Source organism: Charadrius vociferus, unplaced genomic scaffold, assembly GCF_000708025.1.
Source record: "Charadrius vociferus isolate BGI_N301 unplaced genomic scaffold, ASM70802v2 scaffold90, whole genome shotgun sequence".
In the NCBI taxonomy this organism is placed as follows: Eukaryota; Metazoa; Chordata; class Aves; order Charadriiformes; family Charadriidae; genus Charadrius; species Charadrius vociferus.
The window spans coordinates 731,926-750,319 of record NW_009647222.1 but is presented as its reverse complement, the minus strand read 5'-3'; the positions used below and the strand labels follow the sequence as shown (position 1 = coordinate 750,319).

The 18,394-nt window shown below is 38.0% G+C and overlaps 1 protein-coding gene across 1 annotated transcript in view; it reads right to left on the bottom strand.

Moving 5' to 3' along the window:
* ERC1 (ELKS/RAB6-interacting/CAST family member 1) overlaps window positions 1-18,394 on the bottom strand; it is a 303,616-nt gene that overhangs the window by 96,234 nt on the left and 188,988 nt on the right. Inside the window, exon 15 of the mRNA XM_009879628.1 lies at window positions 4,341-4,501. Coding sequence (XP_009877930.1) covers window positions 4,341-4,501 — 161 coding nt within the window. The remainder of the gene's footprint in view (window positions 1-4,340; window positions 4,502-18,394) is intronic.

Genomic DNA, 18,394 nt, shown 5'->3' with positions numbered 1-18,394 from the left:
CTTTGGTACCATTGCTGCAATCACATGATGGCCTGATATACCAAGTGGCCCACAGACCTTATAGTCCAGTTTAATACGATGGGCATTGGGCATTCAATATGTTTGCGTTGGGCCTAGAAAGCCATGCCTTGCAGATGCAAAGTTAACATATTACTGCTTTGTAGCAATGACAACAAATGCAAAATGACTTCAAACTACAGAGACAACTGTTTATACACGTAGAACAGACACGTACTTCTAGGGATCACTTCTCCTCTGGAGAACTGTTGTTAAACCATAGCCATAAACAACAATTTCTCTAATGACAAAAAAAAATAAAATTCTTTAGTTTCCAAGAAGGCAATTTCTGATGAGCTGACAAGTTATCATTGGGTGGACATTGGTACTTTCCACTTTCTTTTTTTTAACTGGTTCTGTTCACCATGGGTGCACAGAACCTGAAATATTATTGTTTGGTTAAACTGCTGCATTTGAAATGACTTCACACCTCATTTTGGATCAAGTGAAATTACTTTTCTGGCAAATAAACTATGTGCCAATTGATCACTTTCTTTTGGACTACTTTCAATTTCAAGCTCATGCTTATACCTCCAGACAATACTGCTTTATTGCTAAGAGGATGAACTTTTGAGAAGATAAACAACATCAGCTTCCACTGACTTCATTTTCAGTTGTGAGTGTTCGTTTGTGTGTGTTTGTATTTTTCTTATATGATAGTCAGAAAATGAACATGACGTACCAACCATCTACCAAATATTTTTAAGTGACTTGCATATCATGCAGGAAAACTGTAGCAGAGATAAGGATGAAGAGTCTTCCTGCACAGCACTGCCTATGTTGGCATCTTATTTTTAATAGATAGCTCTCATGTAGCTCTCAGCAGGCCTTCCAACTCCAAGATGAAATAAGGAAGGAATACAATAAACAGCTTCATTAAGCTACACAGGTCTGGTTCATCTCTGATCACTGCCTACTCTCTGTATCAAGCGAAACACTATCTGTGCGATGCATTCATGTAGAGACTCCTGTAATAAATATTCAAAACACCACTCATGTAAAGTCACATAAGAAAGAGACATTTTTGACTGTTTGATTTTGAAACATAAATTATGTTCTATTCCAACAACTCGTTCATCTGTAATATCCTTGATTATTTTTAAAGAAAAAAGAGAATAGTAAATTGTTCTTGGACAAGCAATAATCTTTCTGTTATGTGCCAGCAGGATGAAGGATTCAACTCTGAAGCACCAACTACGTTATGTAAGTCTGCATCTCTTGAATTATAGGGCCAGCAGCAATTGCAATTAGCAAGAGAAGGCATAATTCAGGAAAGGGCTGTTGGACAGTTTTCCAGGTCTGAAAGAACAGATTGAGAAATGCTCCAACTGGGACTTTTCAAGCCCGAAGCAGATGATTAGGAAGAACCTCCTGGTCCTTCTGACCATAACAAAAGGCCTGCCTAGTGAAGAAAAAAAAAAAGAAAAAGAAAAAAAAGAAAATCTCTTCTCTACATGCAGACACAGTGTCTGTTCCCCTTCCCTGTAAGTGCAGTGTCCACTGCTACAGTTTTGGCAACTGCATGAGCTCGGCCCCAGATTAGACTGTTTGTGCTCGGTTATTTTCACACACTGCCAAAATTTGCTGACAACACCAGCAGAAAAAAAGGGAAAGGAAAACTGGTGATTTTCAACAGTTTATAACTCAGCTCAGCCTAAGCAGGTTTTTACAGGACAAAGAACAGAGATTTCTCTGTAGACAGCACTTTATTCCTGCCTAATTTAAAAGATTTGCTGTGAATGATGGAAACATTAGAACTTCTTAAAGAAAACATAACAAAACAAAAGTCCTAGCAGTTCACTAGTATTTTTTTACTGTAGATCGTGTTTGGTGATATAAATAGAGAGACCATTATCTACCTCTCCAGTAATTATTTACAACAAAGTTGGGTTTTTTTCTTCAGAAAATGAAAATATCAGACATAAAGGAAGACGGCTTCAAAATACATAGTATTTCTTTAAGGAGTGAAATTTCTTCCTTGGAATAATTCACACTTGTGCTATTCTAGTGCCACAGCATTCCCTAAGGAGTGTGAAATGATCTTCTCAGGGTTACAGTCAGTAGGAAACACAAGTTCTACTCTAAGAAACAGCATTTTAAATATGTATTTTCACTAACATAATATCTAACAACTTCCTCTTACAACCCAGAGGTGATTTTCTGGAGTCCTCTTGTTGCTTTAACACTTTCTTTCAGTCCATATCTAGAATATTCTAAAGCGGCATTTCCTAAGCTATTTTTCTCCCCCGCCCCACTAGCTGACTGCATGGCCCAGGCTGTTAAACTCACATCTCCCTCAAATCTTGAATTTAATCAGTGCTGCTTTTGAGCATCTCAAACTTTTCCCAGTGAAGCATGCCCTAAAACTTGGGAAACAATACTGCTTTACTGTATCTTTGAACAGATTCTGTACAACAGCTATTGTTTTCCGTTAAGGATACCAAAACCAGCCAACTGCTTCACAAAGCTGACCACTCATTCAATCACAGTTATTTTTGAGTTGAAGTATTAGGAAAGATTTTAACAACATTAGAAACTTTTTGCAAAACTAGAAAACAGATGACAAGAGTGCTTTTCATAAAAGGCATAGGCTGGGAAAGTAGGGCAACAAAGAATATACCGGAGTTTGTGTATATAAATGTAAGATATTTAATTGAATGGGTGTCCTCAGTAGAGACTTGTTTGCAACAGAGCCTCATGGTGAGGGTGAGTTTTTGAAGTTTGGATGCCTTTGGCAGCTTTATAGAACTTTAAGACAGATCAGCTATGACTAAAACATCCTCAGCTAGTTAACTATACAAACGTAATGTTTTTTCCATCTTTCTCTCCGTGTGCTGACAGCATTACCATTCTCTCCAGTGTTCTTCCTTCTGAGGTACAATGGATCTACCAGTTTATGCAGTTCTTGATACTACATTTTAGTACAACAACTTTCCAACAATAACTTACTCAGCTAAGAGAGGTCATCATTTAAAAGAAGGGAGTAGTTATATTAAAGGCTCTAGAGCTACACAATTCCAAATACATTTCAGGATATACTGTACACTACGTGTATATTTTAATGAGAAGGTTTGGCAGAGCAGTTTGGCAGAAGAAAGTACTGCCAAGTGATTGGATATGGGATATATCTCCAGTTGCTTTGGATTCTCACATCACCTTAAGAACTACTCTTCCCATCCCTCAATACACTAACTCTCAAGGCAGTCAAATTTATAGCTCAATAAAATTTTTTATTAAAAATAAAAAGTGTGGCTTTTAAGTACTGTAGTCTTCCAATGTCCTTATGCCAGGTCTAGATCAGACTGTTGTAGTTGAATGTGAAGCTGGGGAGGCTTGGCCCGCTTTATACAGCACTCCTAAGTCAGTGCTTCAAGATCTAAGCCACCTCTCTTTCCATTTTGTAACAGATGTTTTTCTATCCTTTCATTAAAAAAAAAAAAAAAAAAGAAAAGGAAAGAGGCTAGCATAGAAAAGTTAAATAAATAAATAATGGCTCACAAAACCACAGTGGAGGAACCACTGCTGGTCCTGCCAATAAAAATGTTCCTTCTCTTCAGGGCTGGCTAAACAACTGAAAGTGTTTCTAATGAACTGCTGGCAGCACTATCCATCATTGCACTAAATGGATTCATGTCTCCCTAAACTGAGTATAACTATTTACCTATAATGCATGGTCAGAAATTAGGAAGTATTTAAGCCTTAGAAGTCTAATTCCTCACTTCTCCTCAAGGCTTGGTTTTATTAAGGCCTCCTTATGTAAAGATGACAAGAGAATTCCAACTGATAAAGAACTTCAAACTCTGTTCCAGTGCTAATGAATCTTCCACGTGACTTTGAAAAATATGTTAGCAGACCGGACATGTGCAGTTTGATTTTAGCATTACAACTACCTGACATTATGTTTATCTCTTACCTCTTTCCTTTTTGTCATTTGTTCCAACGACTTGCGTCTTACCTTAAAGTAGGCTACAGGCTACTCAAAGCAAGATAACACATTCATGAGACACACTCGCAATAATTGTTCAGGATCTTTGAAGATGCTATTATGCAAATAACAGCAGTCTACTGCAAACAGTCAGAAGGAAGAAATGTTTTTGAGCTCTGACAAAAGTGTGAAAGTAATGTAGTCAGAAGTCACTTCTGAAGGCTCGACTGATTAGATAGGTAGCTGTTAGCTACAGAGACATATTCATACAGTCGTTGTCTTTAGAACACCAGGGATCAGAGGAGAATTCAGAGATATCAGTAAAACATGCCTACAAATAACAAAAAGAAACACTTACTTCATCTCCAGGACTTCCTCCAAATGTTTCCTTCTTTCAGCTCGTAGGTTAGTCAAATGGGTTTCCTTCTCAGCCAAAGACTGTTGTGTAGAGGACAATTTTGCCTTCATTGACTCCAGCTCCTGCTTAACCTTCTCCATGGCCATCATTAGCTCTTCTACCTAAAACATTTTTGGGGAAGACAGGAGGAGAGAAAAATAGTGTAATGTGATCAACTGGAACTTACTAAATGTCACAACTAAATTGGACCTCAATACCAGTGCATGTACACTGCATAACACTTCTGTAGACGGGAAGCATCATCTAGTGCTGTGGACAATACATCTATACTTGACTGAAGCAACATTACAGTATGTGAATTAACATAGTCTTATCACTGGAACATTATCATTACAGTACCAAATTACAAATCTTCAACTCTTCAGTATTTCTACTTTAGAAAGTATCCACAAGGATAAAAGGATGGCCTATATGTATTAAAATTAGCCCACAAAAATGCTAGGCATTAAATGGAATACATCAATAATACACCAAAAGTATAAACAACTTTCTCTGTAAATGATACCTAAAGAAAAACTACATAAGCACTTTAAGAATGAAGGTCATGTTTCCGAAACAGGGAGAGGACTGGGTTCCCATGAAGATGTGAGTAAGGCTACTTCCCTCAAAACACCTGTTGAACAACGCTTATAGGCATGTTTTGCCATTTAGTGATGTAAAAGACATTCAAAGAGTTGCTGATGGCGGACAGATACAAGCAGACAGGTACAACAGAACAATGCTCATATCTTCGGCAAATGGGAAAAGTTCAGAATTAACACGACTAAATTCTAGCACAGATATTACACAGATAAAAATAATCATATTATATTTTGCACATGGATCAGGTTCTATCTCAGTTAGAATTTATCAGTAATTAAAATGCAAATCCACAATAAATGCTCAAGTATAGCTACATGTAACATACAAAACCTTCTGGATATTCTTTTAATAATTTTGTAATAATGCTTGATGGCACATATTACTTTCACTGACTTTTTCCATATAGAATTTCACTATCACAACCAAGTGTTCATAAACGATTTTATAATGTGCTTCAAATGGGAGAAACTCAGATGCTACTATTGTACACAATCATGCATTTGTACACAGTTAGAATGACAATACAGCACTGCATTGCGTTTATATCCCTGCATAACAATCAACTTGTGCTCCATCCTGGAAGCAAATTACTGAAATTATACTAAGCTGAATTTCTACTTCCATGTTTTCATGAAGAGAGTTGGGAACATCACTTGCTATACGTGTGCCGGAGGATGGAAGGTATGGAACATACCATCCCTTGCTTTAATAAATCCTGTCCTCCTAAACGCAGAGCTAATGAGTCAGGACAAACACGGGTAACAAGATTGGTTTCCATCCTCAATCAGTTATCGAGCAAGAAACATTGCAATTCAGAATTGGCAGATTTATAAAAATCTAGCATAGACATTGTGCAGTGCTTACTGTAGAAAGCCTATCTACTTCTACTCAAATGCAGCTGACAGGCATTCTTCTTATGCCCAGCAAATTAAGAAAAATTTTGAATATGCAATTATCAAAACCTACTCAAAATGTACAGCCAACAATTCATCCAATAATCAACAGTCCGAAGGAGAATTTCAGTGACACACAGTCCAAACTGGCTAGCATGCATATAATAACCAATCTCTTCCTGTCTTATTAGTGTTTGGTGTGCAAAATAAGATCAGAAACTCTGTCAATTTTTAAAACAAACATAGATAAAATGCCATAAAATGAAACAGAGAAGTATGTCAGAGAAGAATGCAAAGAAAAACTGCAGAAACAATGAATAGCAAAATTATTACTAGGATGGAAACTGACACCTAGAAACAGAAAAACAGCAACAAGCTGGGGAAGTGAAGGTATACTAGTCTATCAGCTTCTAGTGCATCAGCTCCTACTTCCTTTGGGTGGATCAGAATTACCTACCTAAACATTTTCCTTTAAACTGAGAAGAAAAAAGGCACTCCAACTACAAAACCCTCTGTTTATAACAGAAAACAACCTCAAATAAACAAGTCCCCAGCCAACTGCAACAATCAAAAGGGCTTGTGTCAATCTGTCAGTTGTCAAAATAAAACAATCTTTGAAGCAACACCTTTTCCATAATCAGGTTTGAAAGATTTCTGACATCCTTCACTCCATTCCCAGCCATCAAGATTAGCGATGCTAACACAGAAGGGCCAGTTCGCTTGATGCAACAACTCTGGGCTGTTAAGAAGACACACCGAGGGTAGAAGCTGACATCTAGGTCAAGGCTCCTAGTGCTAACTCTCTAAAGATCTAACTCTGCAGGAGTACTTTGCAGTAGTGGTTATTGCAGGTACTTAAGCTCATTGCTCCATTTGGTAATTCTTTTAAATCTAAGGTTATATTGTGTATTTTTGCAGGTTAAAAGAAAATTGACCTCATCACGTATTAGGAATGACTGGAATGCGAGCGGCTTTTAAACCGTGCCAACAGCTTAGCTTGCAACTGCCATTACCTTCCATCCTCTCCAGCAAGTACCATTTGTCATGCAATTTACTAAAGACAAAAATCACCAAAATAGTGATGACTGTATTCACAATAAAGACTTCGTTGTTCAGATTCATCAAGTTATAGATACTCCATGGGAGCATTTCAATTAAACTCCTACAAAACAAAACATTTTATTTGGCAGCTTATGAATCTTCGTGCAGACCTGTCTGTCTATGTTCCAGTAAGCAGTCCTGTGAGAAATGATACAGGAATATTCACTGGAAGCAAACTGCTTGCAAAGCACATCTAATTTAGCCTATACAAAAAACTTCAAATCTACCCTTGATTTTTTCTTCCCCTGAGAGCAGCTAATTATATAATAAAGAAAAAGTATTTGCCAAGATCCAGAGTTCTTGGCACGCAGAGACATTTGCAGAGACATGCTGCTGACATTTTCAATTTAACTGCAGGTAAGCTTGTGCCCTGTCAGATATAACTAGAAAGTTTTAATTTCAGAAGGGGTAAAGAGTGCATTCTTGCTTCTCTTTTTGCTCTGCTGAAATGATAGCATGTAAAGCAGAGTGTATCTTTGACTACCTGTGACTCACCTGTGATTCAGTTCTCCGTAGACAGGCTGGAAAGGCCTTCAGGTATTCTGAGCAGGATGGATTTGCAGAGAACTTAAATGGACGTTATTTTTTTTCCATTGTTTTTAAGCCCTAAGTGACCATGCCAGGTGACAGCTTATCTTTAAGTAAGAACATGAAGCTGAATGAAGTTTCCATTAGAAGAGAGAGTTCCCGAGAGACTGAAGAAACTATGTAAATTAGATCAGTATGGGAATCACAGTAATAGAAAAGGGAAATGTCAACATAGGACACATTTTTTACATAGCATTACATCTCCTTATAAAGCATGAAAGCAAGGTGGAGAAAAAAAGGCAGTAAAACAGAAGTTTATCTACCATGTCAATGGCAGCCTGTAAAGAAACTGAAGAAATTATGTAATACAAAAAACCCACCATCAAGTCCTTTTCAGGAGACTGTCTACTATTTGAACCTTCCCTGCTCCTACAAACTCTACCTTTAGCTTCCTCTGATGCAACTGTCATAATCAGAAAACAGGCTGTTACATAAACATACAGATACCACATTACCTCTAAGTATGTGGTGTTTCTGGTAAGCTTTTCTGGGCATTGGCTAATGTGAAGCCAGGGACTTCCAAAGAGCTTGATCAAGTTCCCAAAAAGTCTTATTAATAGACAGTAAAAATTGAGAAAGGGACTGGATATGCAAAATATTACTGAGGCTGCGAATCCTACCAACCTCTGTGCTAGCTTCTGGGAAGATTAGTGATGATCAGGATAGGCAAGCTCAAATTCCCACCTGTTATGAGAGAACTAATGCACTACTGAAAATTTCTGAGACACAGTAGATATTTCATGCCAAGATGAAGGTTACATCAACTTCTGCAGTTGACTGGGTGCCTCTTAAAGAGCCCACAGACTCCAACAGCTAAGGTCATTCTAGGCAGACAAGCTAACCGAAGCAGCATCAGGATCTCCAAACACTTCATTGTGTTTAAATTACAATGCAGTGGGACAGCTACCTTTTTCTTCCCATTGGGAACTTCTCCCTCAGCGATGAAGGATCACCTGAAGAGAACTTTTCTACTGCACAGAAAATTGAAAAAGGCCTCCATAGCCATCTCAGGAAGATAGCTCTGGAGCTTAATTTTCATCATGAATGCAACATGATGTAATTCACTACAGTGGTACTGTGGAAATATAAAGAGGTAACGGACAAAGTCATCAATATGGCAAAGAAAGGTGCAAAATGCACTTGAAAAAACACTTGCAGGGGCAGAGGATCTATTCTGAAATGGTGACCTACACAACCCACCTTTATATGCTATGTGAATATAAAGAAAGAGGAAAAAACTAAAGAATGCCCTCCACAGCCACTGCAAAGGAAAATTTTCCAGCCTCAAGTAACAGGACATGAATGTACCCAGAGTTCAAATATATATGACTGGCTTAATTAATATTTATTAAGGCTGGCAAATCACTGATACACTACATTAAAAATGTTTAGTGTTAATGTTAGAGAAGGCTTTTCTCCACTTGTAGATTAACAATCTTTGCAGAATAGACTGCATTTCTCTGTTACTCATTTTTTCATAGAACCATAGAATGGTTTGGGTTGGAAGTGCCAACCCTGCTGCCATGGGTGGAGATGTCCTTAACTAGATCAGGTTGTTCAGAGCCTTATCCAGCCTGACCTTGAACAATTCTAATGATGGGGCATCCACAAGTTCTCTGGGCAACCTGTTCCAGTGTTTTACCACTTTCATCGTAAAAAAATTCTTCCTTATGCGCAGTCTAAATCTACCTTCTTCCAGCTTAAAACTGTTGCCCCTTGTCTTGTCCCTACAGGCCTTAGTTAAAAGTCTCTCTCCATCTTTCTTATAAGCTCCATTTATACACTGAAAGGTCACAATAACACCTCCCCAGAGCCTTCTCTTCTCCAAGCTGAACAACGCTAATTCTCTCCTTCTTTCTTGAAAGGAGAGGTGTTCCAGCCCTCTGACAATTTTAGTGGCCTGGACCTCTTCTAACAGGTCCATGTCTTTCTTGTGCTGGGACTCCAGAGCTGGACTCAGTACTCCAGGTGGGGTCTCATGAGAGCTGAGGAGACAGGGAGAATCACCTGCAGGACACAATTGCAGCCCAGGACACAATTGGTTTTCTGGGCTATGGACACAAATAGCACATATAGTCTTGTCCAATTTTTCATCCACCAGTATCCTCAAGTTCTTCTCTGCAGGGCTGCTCTCAATCCATTCATCCCCCTGTCTGTATTGATACCGGAAATTGCCTCGAACCAGGTGCAGGCCCTTGCACTTGGTCTTGCTGAACTTCATGAGGTTTTTCACCGATTCAGCTAAAGCTTCAGTTATCCAGATGGTCCAAGGTATCTGTTAGTCTTGTTATTCTTCCTTCCTCGCACTTTTCTTTCTTTTGATCAAGCACAAAAGACTGCACATCAGTCCACAACTAAAGGTTTCACAGGACATGACAAGGGGACTTGACTATTACACTAAGAACCCCACTTCTAAACTGGAGATACAGTACTTTAGACGCAGAGAAGGCTTAATATTCCATTACATGCCTGAAAACAGATGTGTTTTTATGTTTCTGATTTAAGGAAAGAAATTGTTTTTCTTTCAATATACATACTGACACAGTGGCTACGGGATAGCTGCTTATATTCATTATTGTGTCTCAAAAGTTCCAGGCAGAACACAAAATGATGAAATTTTAGAGAATAAAGATACGAATACCAACATGAACAATTAATTTTCCATAAGCATTGTATAAATCAATCATGAGAGATCTTATTTTCAAAACCACCACAGCAGGCTAACTTGTATATTTAAAATTATTTCCTTTCTGAACATAGACCTTTCTTGTATAAATAAGAAATTAGCATTACAAGACAAAATGTACTAGAAACCTGTACTTTTGCCCAGAATGAATTAGGCCAGCAAAACAAAAAGTCTTGCAATGAGAAGTCAGTAGTAAGAACACTACAAGGGCTGAAAAAAGTAATTAACATTTCCCATAAAGTGCAACTCTCTCAGAGGAGCCTCTCCTTTTTTACAGCTCTTGAGTTTTTAAACTATTTTTCATTTCACTGTCATTAGTGAAATGATGAAGGGACTGCAAATTTCTGCATCATCTTTTACTTACTTGAACTGATCAGACTGCAGGACAGAAGAAACAGAAAAAAAATAGACATGAAAAGAAAGACAAAGACAAGAGTTCTGGCTCCATGCAAACTTGTTTGGATCCCAGAAAATTTTCCCAGAACAGATGTTAAGACATGGAAAAAGCACGAGCCAGACTTGGGACTTAAGTATGTAATTTAACTGCCTCAAGTAACATATTACAGGGAGAAAGCACTGAGTCTGACATAATGTAGATTGCCAGCAGGACCAGATGGTTTGCTTAAATCACAAGCTAATAAACCTTTACACAAAATAAGAGGGAAATGAATTATGGTTTCATCATAGCCCCATTTTCGTTAAAGCAGTAGGGTGGCTTTAGGTACTCTTAAAGACTATATCCAAGACACTTAACTAAATTCTTGGCTACTCTGAATTAGGGGAACAACTTTCAAATTCTTATGGATATTGGGAAAGCTGTTAGACATAGCTTTTTGAGAGCTAAAAATATCAGAGGAAAATGAGAGAAATAAGTAAGCAGTAACAAGAAAAATCCACACCCCCCCCATCCCCCAATAAAATTAAAATGTGATTTCTGGTTTATAAGGTAAGGACAGCCCTCAACTAGAAGAACAGCTGAAAGCTCTGCCACACTGGCAGCAGAAGGGTATAAAGCAGAATGGCTCTGCCCCACCACACAGATTGGAGCTCTAGCTCCAGTTTAAGCTCTCCTTATTCATCACCAGTGCATGAGCATTCATATGCCTGTAGGTGGACAAAGGAGATAGAGAGAGAACAAAAGACTATGGTCTGAAAAGCTGTAGGATATTGTAGTTGAATGCAAATTTTCTTATGGCTGTGAAAGTGAGATACTTAGACAGCTGGTGTCTCCTGCTTCCATGAGCTGGTCTCTCAATGCTCTGTGTTGCTCCTTACTGTCTCCACTGATGGCCTTAGGCAATGAAGAGCACTAATATTAGACTGATCAGATATATGACATTATCACACTTCTCCTGCAGAACCGACAGAAATAGAAATACAGGAGACTTTGTCAAGGACTACGTTACCTGAGTGTCAATCCAGACTGCTTTTTGCTCATAGTCTGCAAGCACTAAGCTCTTGTATGAAGGAAGAGGAATCAAAATTCACAGATGTTTGGAAAAGAGAAAGCTCCTGAGTTGCCAGACTTCAGGACTGAATAAGTCCCAGCTGTGTCTTGTTAAAATGTTTGGAGGTAGCTTTGACAGTTGTATCTTCTAAATGAGGGCTATAAGCCATATAAATAAGCAATGGCCTACTGCTGGGACAAGAGCTCTTGAGAAGGAAGCAATAATTGTCTCTGCTTAACACATACAAAATATTTGAGTCAGGCCTGGAAAAAATAAGTGAAAAACCGTATTCTGATATCTATTGAGGACAGGAACCTGTTGTAGTCTCTGGTATCTGAAGACTATAACAAGTTAGAATTTTATTTTTGTGTTTCCCTCAAGTGGAACCATTATCCAACATGATATTGTCATTATATTCTTTAACCCTTGCAACTATACCAAGGGAAGCTGTCCTGTTTTATTTTACATAATGTACAGTCTTAGGAAACTCTCTTGTGTTTATCTTCTGTGGCTAGCAATGAATCTTTCCAGCCCCTTGGGAACACAGCAGCAATCACTACCTCAAGGGATAACAATCTTGCTAAAACCTGGATTTTGATCACCATTTAAAAAGCTCTACAGGGGCAGAGAGACTAGAATTTAGCACAGTCTGCACAGTTTTGCACACACTCCTTCAGCACAATGTGTTACATCCAAAGAAAATCTCTAGAACTATGGTTAGTTCATGATACTCCAGCCACAACTCTAAACACGGACATCTTCAAAATAACTTAATATTTCTTTGGGTACATCTACTCTGTGATTGCTGCTAAGGTAGCACTAGCAATTGGGCCAAAGGAAGCCTTTCAGCTGAGACTAATTGCCCAAGGATTTCAGCAGGTTTTTTATAAGCCTTCTGTAGACCATGCTAATTTCCCCATTTTGCTGCATTTTAGGTTCAGGTTAACTAGGATATGTCACTGTGGCAGACAGTTTAGACATAACTGAATAATATTCAAAGTAAATATTTAATGCTGTGCTACAGAGCATAGCATAGATTGTCAATTTATATAGCACAGATCAATTTTCCAAAGAGAAAAATTCTGGCATTGACTCACTACAAGCAGTGAAAAAAACGGTATGCTAATTCCACATACAACTTTAACACTCTTTTCTGAGAAGACATTAAGGATCACAAACATAAATACCTGAAAGCACAGTTATTACGTGAAAGCACACGCGTTGCCCCACGAAGGCTGAACACGTGTCTAACTGAAGAAGTACAGGCTCATTGGTAAGCTGAGGAAAGTTTCCACCTCTACTAACTTGTGGAAGCAAATCTTTAGCATTGCAGTTAACAGCAAATAGCAGAATAGCAAAACCTAGACACAATAACGAAGTAATCCCACCATACCGAGCCAACTGTACTCAGGCTGAAATTCAGTGAAAGGTTTGAAGGAACCTGATGGTAAACAGGAGTACAGCAAAGTGTCATGGTTTCGGCTGGGATGGGGTTGACTTTATTGCTAACAGCTGGTATAGTGCTATGTTTTGGATTTGGGATGAGAAATACTGTTGATAGTACGTTAATGTTTTTGGTTGTCGGTAGGCATTCAAGGCCTTTTCTGCTCCTCACACCGCACAAAAAGTTGGGAGAAGACACAGCCGGGACAGCTGACCCTAACTGACCAAAGAGATAGTCCATACCATATAGTATCATGCTTAGCATACAAAGCTGGGGGGAGAAGAAGGAAAGGGGGGACATTCGGAGTTATGGCATTTGTCTTCCCAAGTAATCATTATGCGTGATGGAGCCCTGCTTTCCTGGACATGGCTGAACACCCGCCTGCCAATAAACGAATTCCTTGTTTTGCTTTGCTTGCGTGCACGGCTTTTGCGTTACCTATTAAACAGTCTTTATCTCAACCCACAAGTTTTTTCTCACTTTTACTCTTCTGATTCTCTCCCTCATCCCAACTCGGGGGGTGAGTGAGCAGCTGCACGGTCCTAGCTGCTGTCTGGGGTTAAACCATGACACAAAGTCTGGAAGCTTTTGGGTGAGTAGGAAACATTTCAAAAAGGAGCAGCATCCTCAATTTGATGAGCCTCAAGTCTGTCACTCTTCTGTGTTTCTCTGAATAGAAGAATGGTCTGGAAAGGAATACAATTTCTTTTCTTGCACTTCATGGATTTTGGGGAAAATCAATTACATCAGAAAAAGAGTATATATATTTGAATTTATGAATCTAATGTACAAGTCTAATGAACTTTTCTAATACTTTGTTCTATGTATCAGTGTATCACACTTGCATCTAAAATCACAGTTAAATAATCCAACTGGAAAATGGAAAAGAAATTCCAAATGAGAAAAGCAGAAGCTTTAAACAAATATTAACACAAGTATTTGGTTGGGTCCTCACAATTCCAAGCAATCATTAATGTAACCAAATCTTCATGACTTTCTCCTTCAAACCAGACTTGAAGGCAACTCAAGACTTTGATTTTCTCTTGAGCCACGACAAATAAAATACTATCTAGAGGTAGAAACTTGAGAAAATAATATAACAGTTAGAAGGATGCCAGGACAGAGCTTTGTCTAGAATACTTGACTATAATAAAAGGCATAATGTCCTAGGAGTGCAAGAAATTAAACAAAATATTTAGAAGCTTTTTCCCTTACAATGTTAGAAAAATATCTCTGTCCCAAAGTCTGAGTGCGATTTTCTGTTCACCATTTTTTTTCCTATTCCTTCTTCTCTACTGGAGGCAAAAAAAAATATTTCCCAAGCCCCCAACCAGGCACAGCTGAACACACCTAAGACAGAAAAGAATAAAAATTCCACTCTGTTATACGTCTTAAAAGGTACGTTACTTAATACGGAAGAACCTACATGTTATCCCTGACACACTGAATCACCCTTCCCATGTAAGGAGTATGACTCAATACAAATCTGGGTATTCTTAAAGGAAGAGACTACATAATCCGTTTAAATACCAGGGGAGAAGTAGTAACTTTAGGGAGAAGCAGTGCTTCTAAAAACGACTGCAAACATTGACAAAGACATGGTGCACAGTCAACTTTACCTAGCCAAAATGCTTTCTCTAACCAAAGGAAAAGAATAAAAAAACCCATATATCTTAAAAAATGATGGGAAAAACTTCAGGCTGACAAGAGAGTTAAAAAGCTCTTAAAACAATTTATATCAGCAAAAAGAAATTAAAATATAAGTTTTTCAAAGTTCTCATTAGGAAATACAGAAGAAGAGACAAAAACCCCCAACAATTAAAAGCAAACTGTCCAGCATCTGTTACAGAGCAGTCAGAATTCTAACATTTGTACAGTGCTCAGAAAACACCTATAGGTTAAATGGTTCATGAGAAATTCCACTTTATATTTTCCGTTTACAGGGACCTATAGGAAGTAACTTAATCTGTCAGAATTTGTGCTGTGAGATAATTCCAACACTCAACACACTTTAGAAAATATTTTAGGTCTACTTCACTAGCAATGTTCAGCAAAAAGGGTATGTGTTTTAATTTATTTTGCATTTTTAGAAGATACTTGATAGACTAGAGTCCAATATATAATTCCATTGTAAATTTAGTTTCTATTCTTACAAGAAAAGGTAGTCTATGTGTTAGAAAGTTAAAATGGGACCAGAATGGTGTTATGATGGAAGGGCAAATGAGGGGTATCATTCAAAACTTGGCTAGTCTTTCTCTGTAGTAACTGACAGGTAAAAGAAAAGGCTCTTGGAGGCTGTACTCTATATTCAAACCTCTACAGACCTTGTACTTACAATAGGGAAATCCCGGTACAAGAGATGGGGAAAAAGAAGAGAACTGAAGGAGGCTCTAGTTGAGTTATTAACTGATTTCATATATATTTTTCCTTAACAAATAGACATGAATTTTGATGTAGGCACATATGATAGAGAATATCAGGTGTCTTGTTATCAACATATTTTACACGCAACATGTGCCTGAAAGAATACGAAATCCTGCTTTTTTTGCTGAAATAACTTATAAAGATAGTGGCAGGAAGGAATTAGCATAAGAAAATACATTTAAAAATTTAATTTTTTTCTCAAAAGACAAAGCTGAGAAACCTGCCATGTGCAGGATAAAAAGATACAGTGCATGAACATGGATATAGCTATCTATAGGTCTATATACTTCACCTCATTTAAAATTTCCCACTGTGAACCATAAGTGCAAAAAAAGTTGATGGGGGGTGTCAAGATTAGACCAGTAACTCAGAAATTTCAGTTTAAGTAACTACTTAAGGAAGGAAGGAATGAACAGGTAATTGCCAGTGTGTCACGTGTTTATTTGCCATAACATTTTAGGGTAAGGAGTTAGATATTAGCTGATATTATATGGAGTGAGAGTGCATTTAAGTAAGAGTTGATATTCATGAGAGAACAGAACACACTACTATCAGCAGAAATACTATTTAAAATTCTAAACCATACCGCTTTTCAAATTTGAAGGAAATAAAATAAGATAGAGAAACATATGTTGTGGTCAGGCGGTGCACCATCTCACTTGTAGAAATAGCAGCCTGTTGTAAAGGCCACAATAACATCTTCTTGTAAAAATAATTTTAATAATAATACTAAGCAATTCCTGACTCCATTTCTCAGTCCTACCCCCACAGCTCAATGCGTCCTCATATGCGCCTCAAGTTCTGCAAGGGGATCCATGAACAAGATCAGCAAAAAAATTCCTTCAAAAAATAAGATAATTCCTATAATGAATTAGGTCGCTGCTCCATTTGACAACATGGCCCCAGAAAGACCCAGGCTGGGAAAACTGAAGGGACATGCACTGAAGTATGAGGATGAAAGCGAGCGAAGAGAGAGAGGGTGTAAGTATCTTTGGTCAGTACATGTTTGTGAACTATACCCTCCAATAATGAAGGCTTATAATGCAAGTTATTCTAGTATTGTGCTCCTTCAGCCAAGGACATGACACTACTTATTATTGACACTGAATCACAGAACCTAAACTTCTGCTTCACTTCATTCCACAAAAAGGGTCTTACTGTTTTATAAAGATCAAAAGACATTTCCAGCATTGTTGTGGGAATGGTGCTGATTATGACTAAGCTGATACAGAAGATGACCTCCTCCTGCAGGAGAAGGCATGGTAAGATGCACCAGAACAGTGAAAGAAAGTTTGTGAGTAAGACAGGCCCTTTTGTCAAAGATGACCCCCGGTAGTATTTCCTAGGGAAGTAAAACAACCACTGCATTTTTGAGCAGGGAAAAACTTATATTTATTTCCTTTTTTTTTTTTTTTTTTTTTTTTTTTTTGAGGAACGTAACAATAGCTTTCCTAAAGTAAACTCAGATTTGGTTAATTCAGAAAAAGTGCCTGGATCCACATTTGGTTTTGCGATCTCCAATAGAAAGAACTTTATAATAGAAGTGTTTATCTGAGAAATCCTACCTTCAGCCTTATGGAGAATACTTAAAACGAAGTCTCCATACGCCTTCTGACCTTCAGCCTAGAGGGCTGAACTAGTGCCATCAGCCGCATTTGTACCTAACCCCACAGCTGTAAAGAATTTACAGTAATATTTACACACAAGATTCAGCAGGTGCACCAACAAAACCAGGTGAATATGTTAGAAAGAAAGAACTTGGAAAACTTTCAAGGCTTTATATCTATCTAAGACTCCCTCATCTGCTTTCTGTATGGCAGGGTTTCTGTTATACAGAACAGTAAGGTCAGTAAAACTATGCCCAATCCAATGGGTGCGCTGCTCCCAGCAGAAAATGCCTGATTTTATTTTCGTGACAGGTGAAATAAAGAACAGGCCAAAGATCCTGAAATAAACAGAAAGCTTTAGTCAGCTGGAGACATCTTACCATATAGAGATTGTGTATTAACAGAGTTAACCCACTGCCACAGTTAATACATACTGCCGGGACGCTTACAAACACTGGATTAAAGAGAGTAAGATTTTAATCTGAAACAGTTATCTGAGATCCATGAAATCCCGAGTAGCTTCATGGACGCTGTAATTCAAATCTGAAGTCTGTAAAATAGCAGGAAACCATACATCATGAGATGATGGAGGGTAGGACTGCACGAAACAGGGCTACAAAACCAACACTGGGGGCAGAGGTACACACAAATGAGATGTCCTCATACCTTGAACCACTTAAAGCCAAAATGGTTGACCTCATGCACTGATTCATTAAACAGCTTCAGACAGGCAGTGAAGTGGCAGAATGGAAGAAAACAAGATAAACAGAAGAGAGGAAAGAAAAAGCATGCAATTAAAAGCAAATTATAATCAGTTTGGACGACAATAACATTTTAAAAATCACACATAACACTTATACTTGGTCTAAGAATGATCCTAATCTATTATTGTTTGCAAAAATCAAAGGATTTGCCATTAATATTGCATAGAAAACGGAGCCTTGCATTTTAAAACTCCAAAGCTATCTAAGGGTGTCTTTCACAATTCTACAAAGAACCTCCACAGAACATAAAACAAACAGGGCATTCTTTTGAAGTAATTGAAAGAATATGAACTGAAAACCATTTGAAGGAAAGTCTCCTCCTCACCTTGGATAAACAGCTACTTGCCATCACTCTATTACTTGACTCTATTTAATTGTCTTGTTAGTTGCATTTAAAAAAACTGTAATTGGTCAGAGCCGGGAGTTTAGTTCTTCTGTTGGAGTAAGACACTGCTGC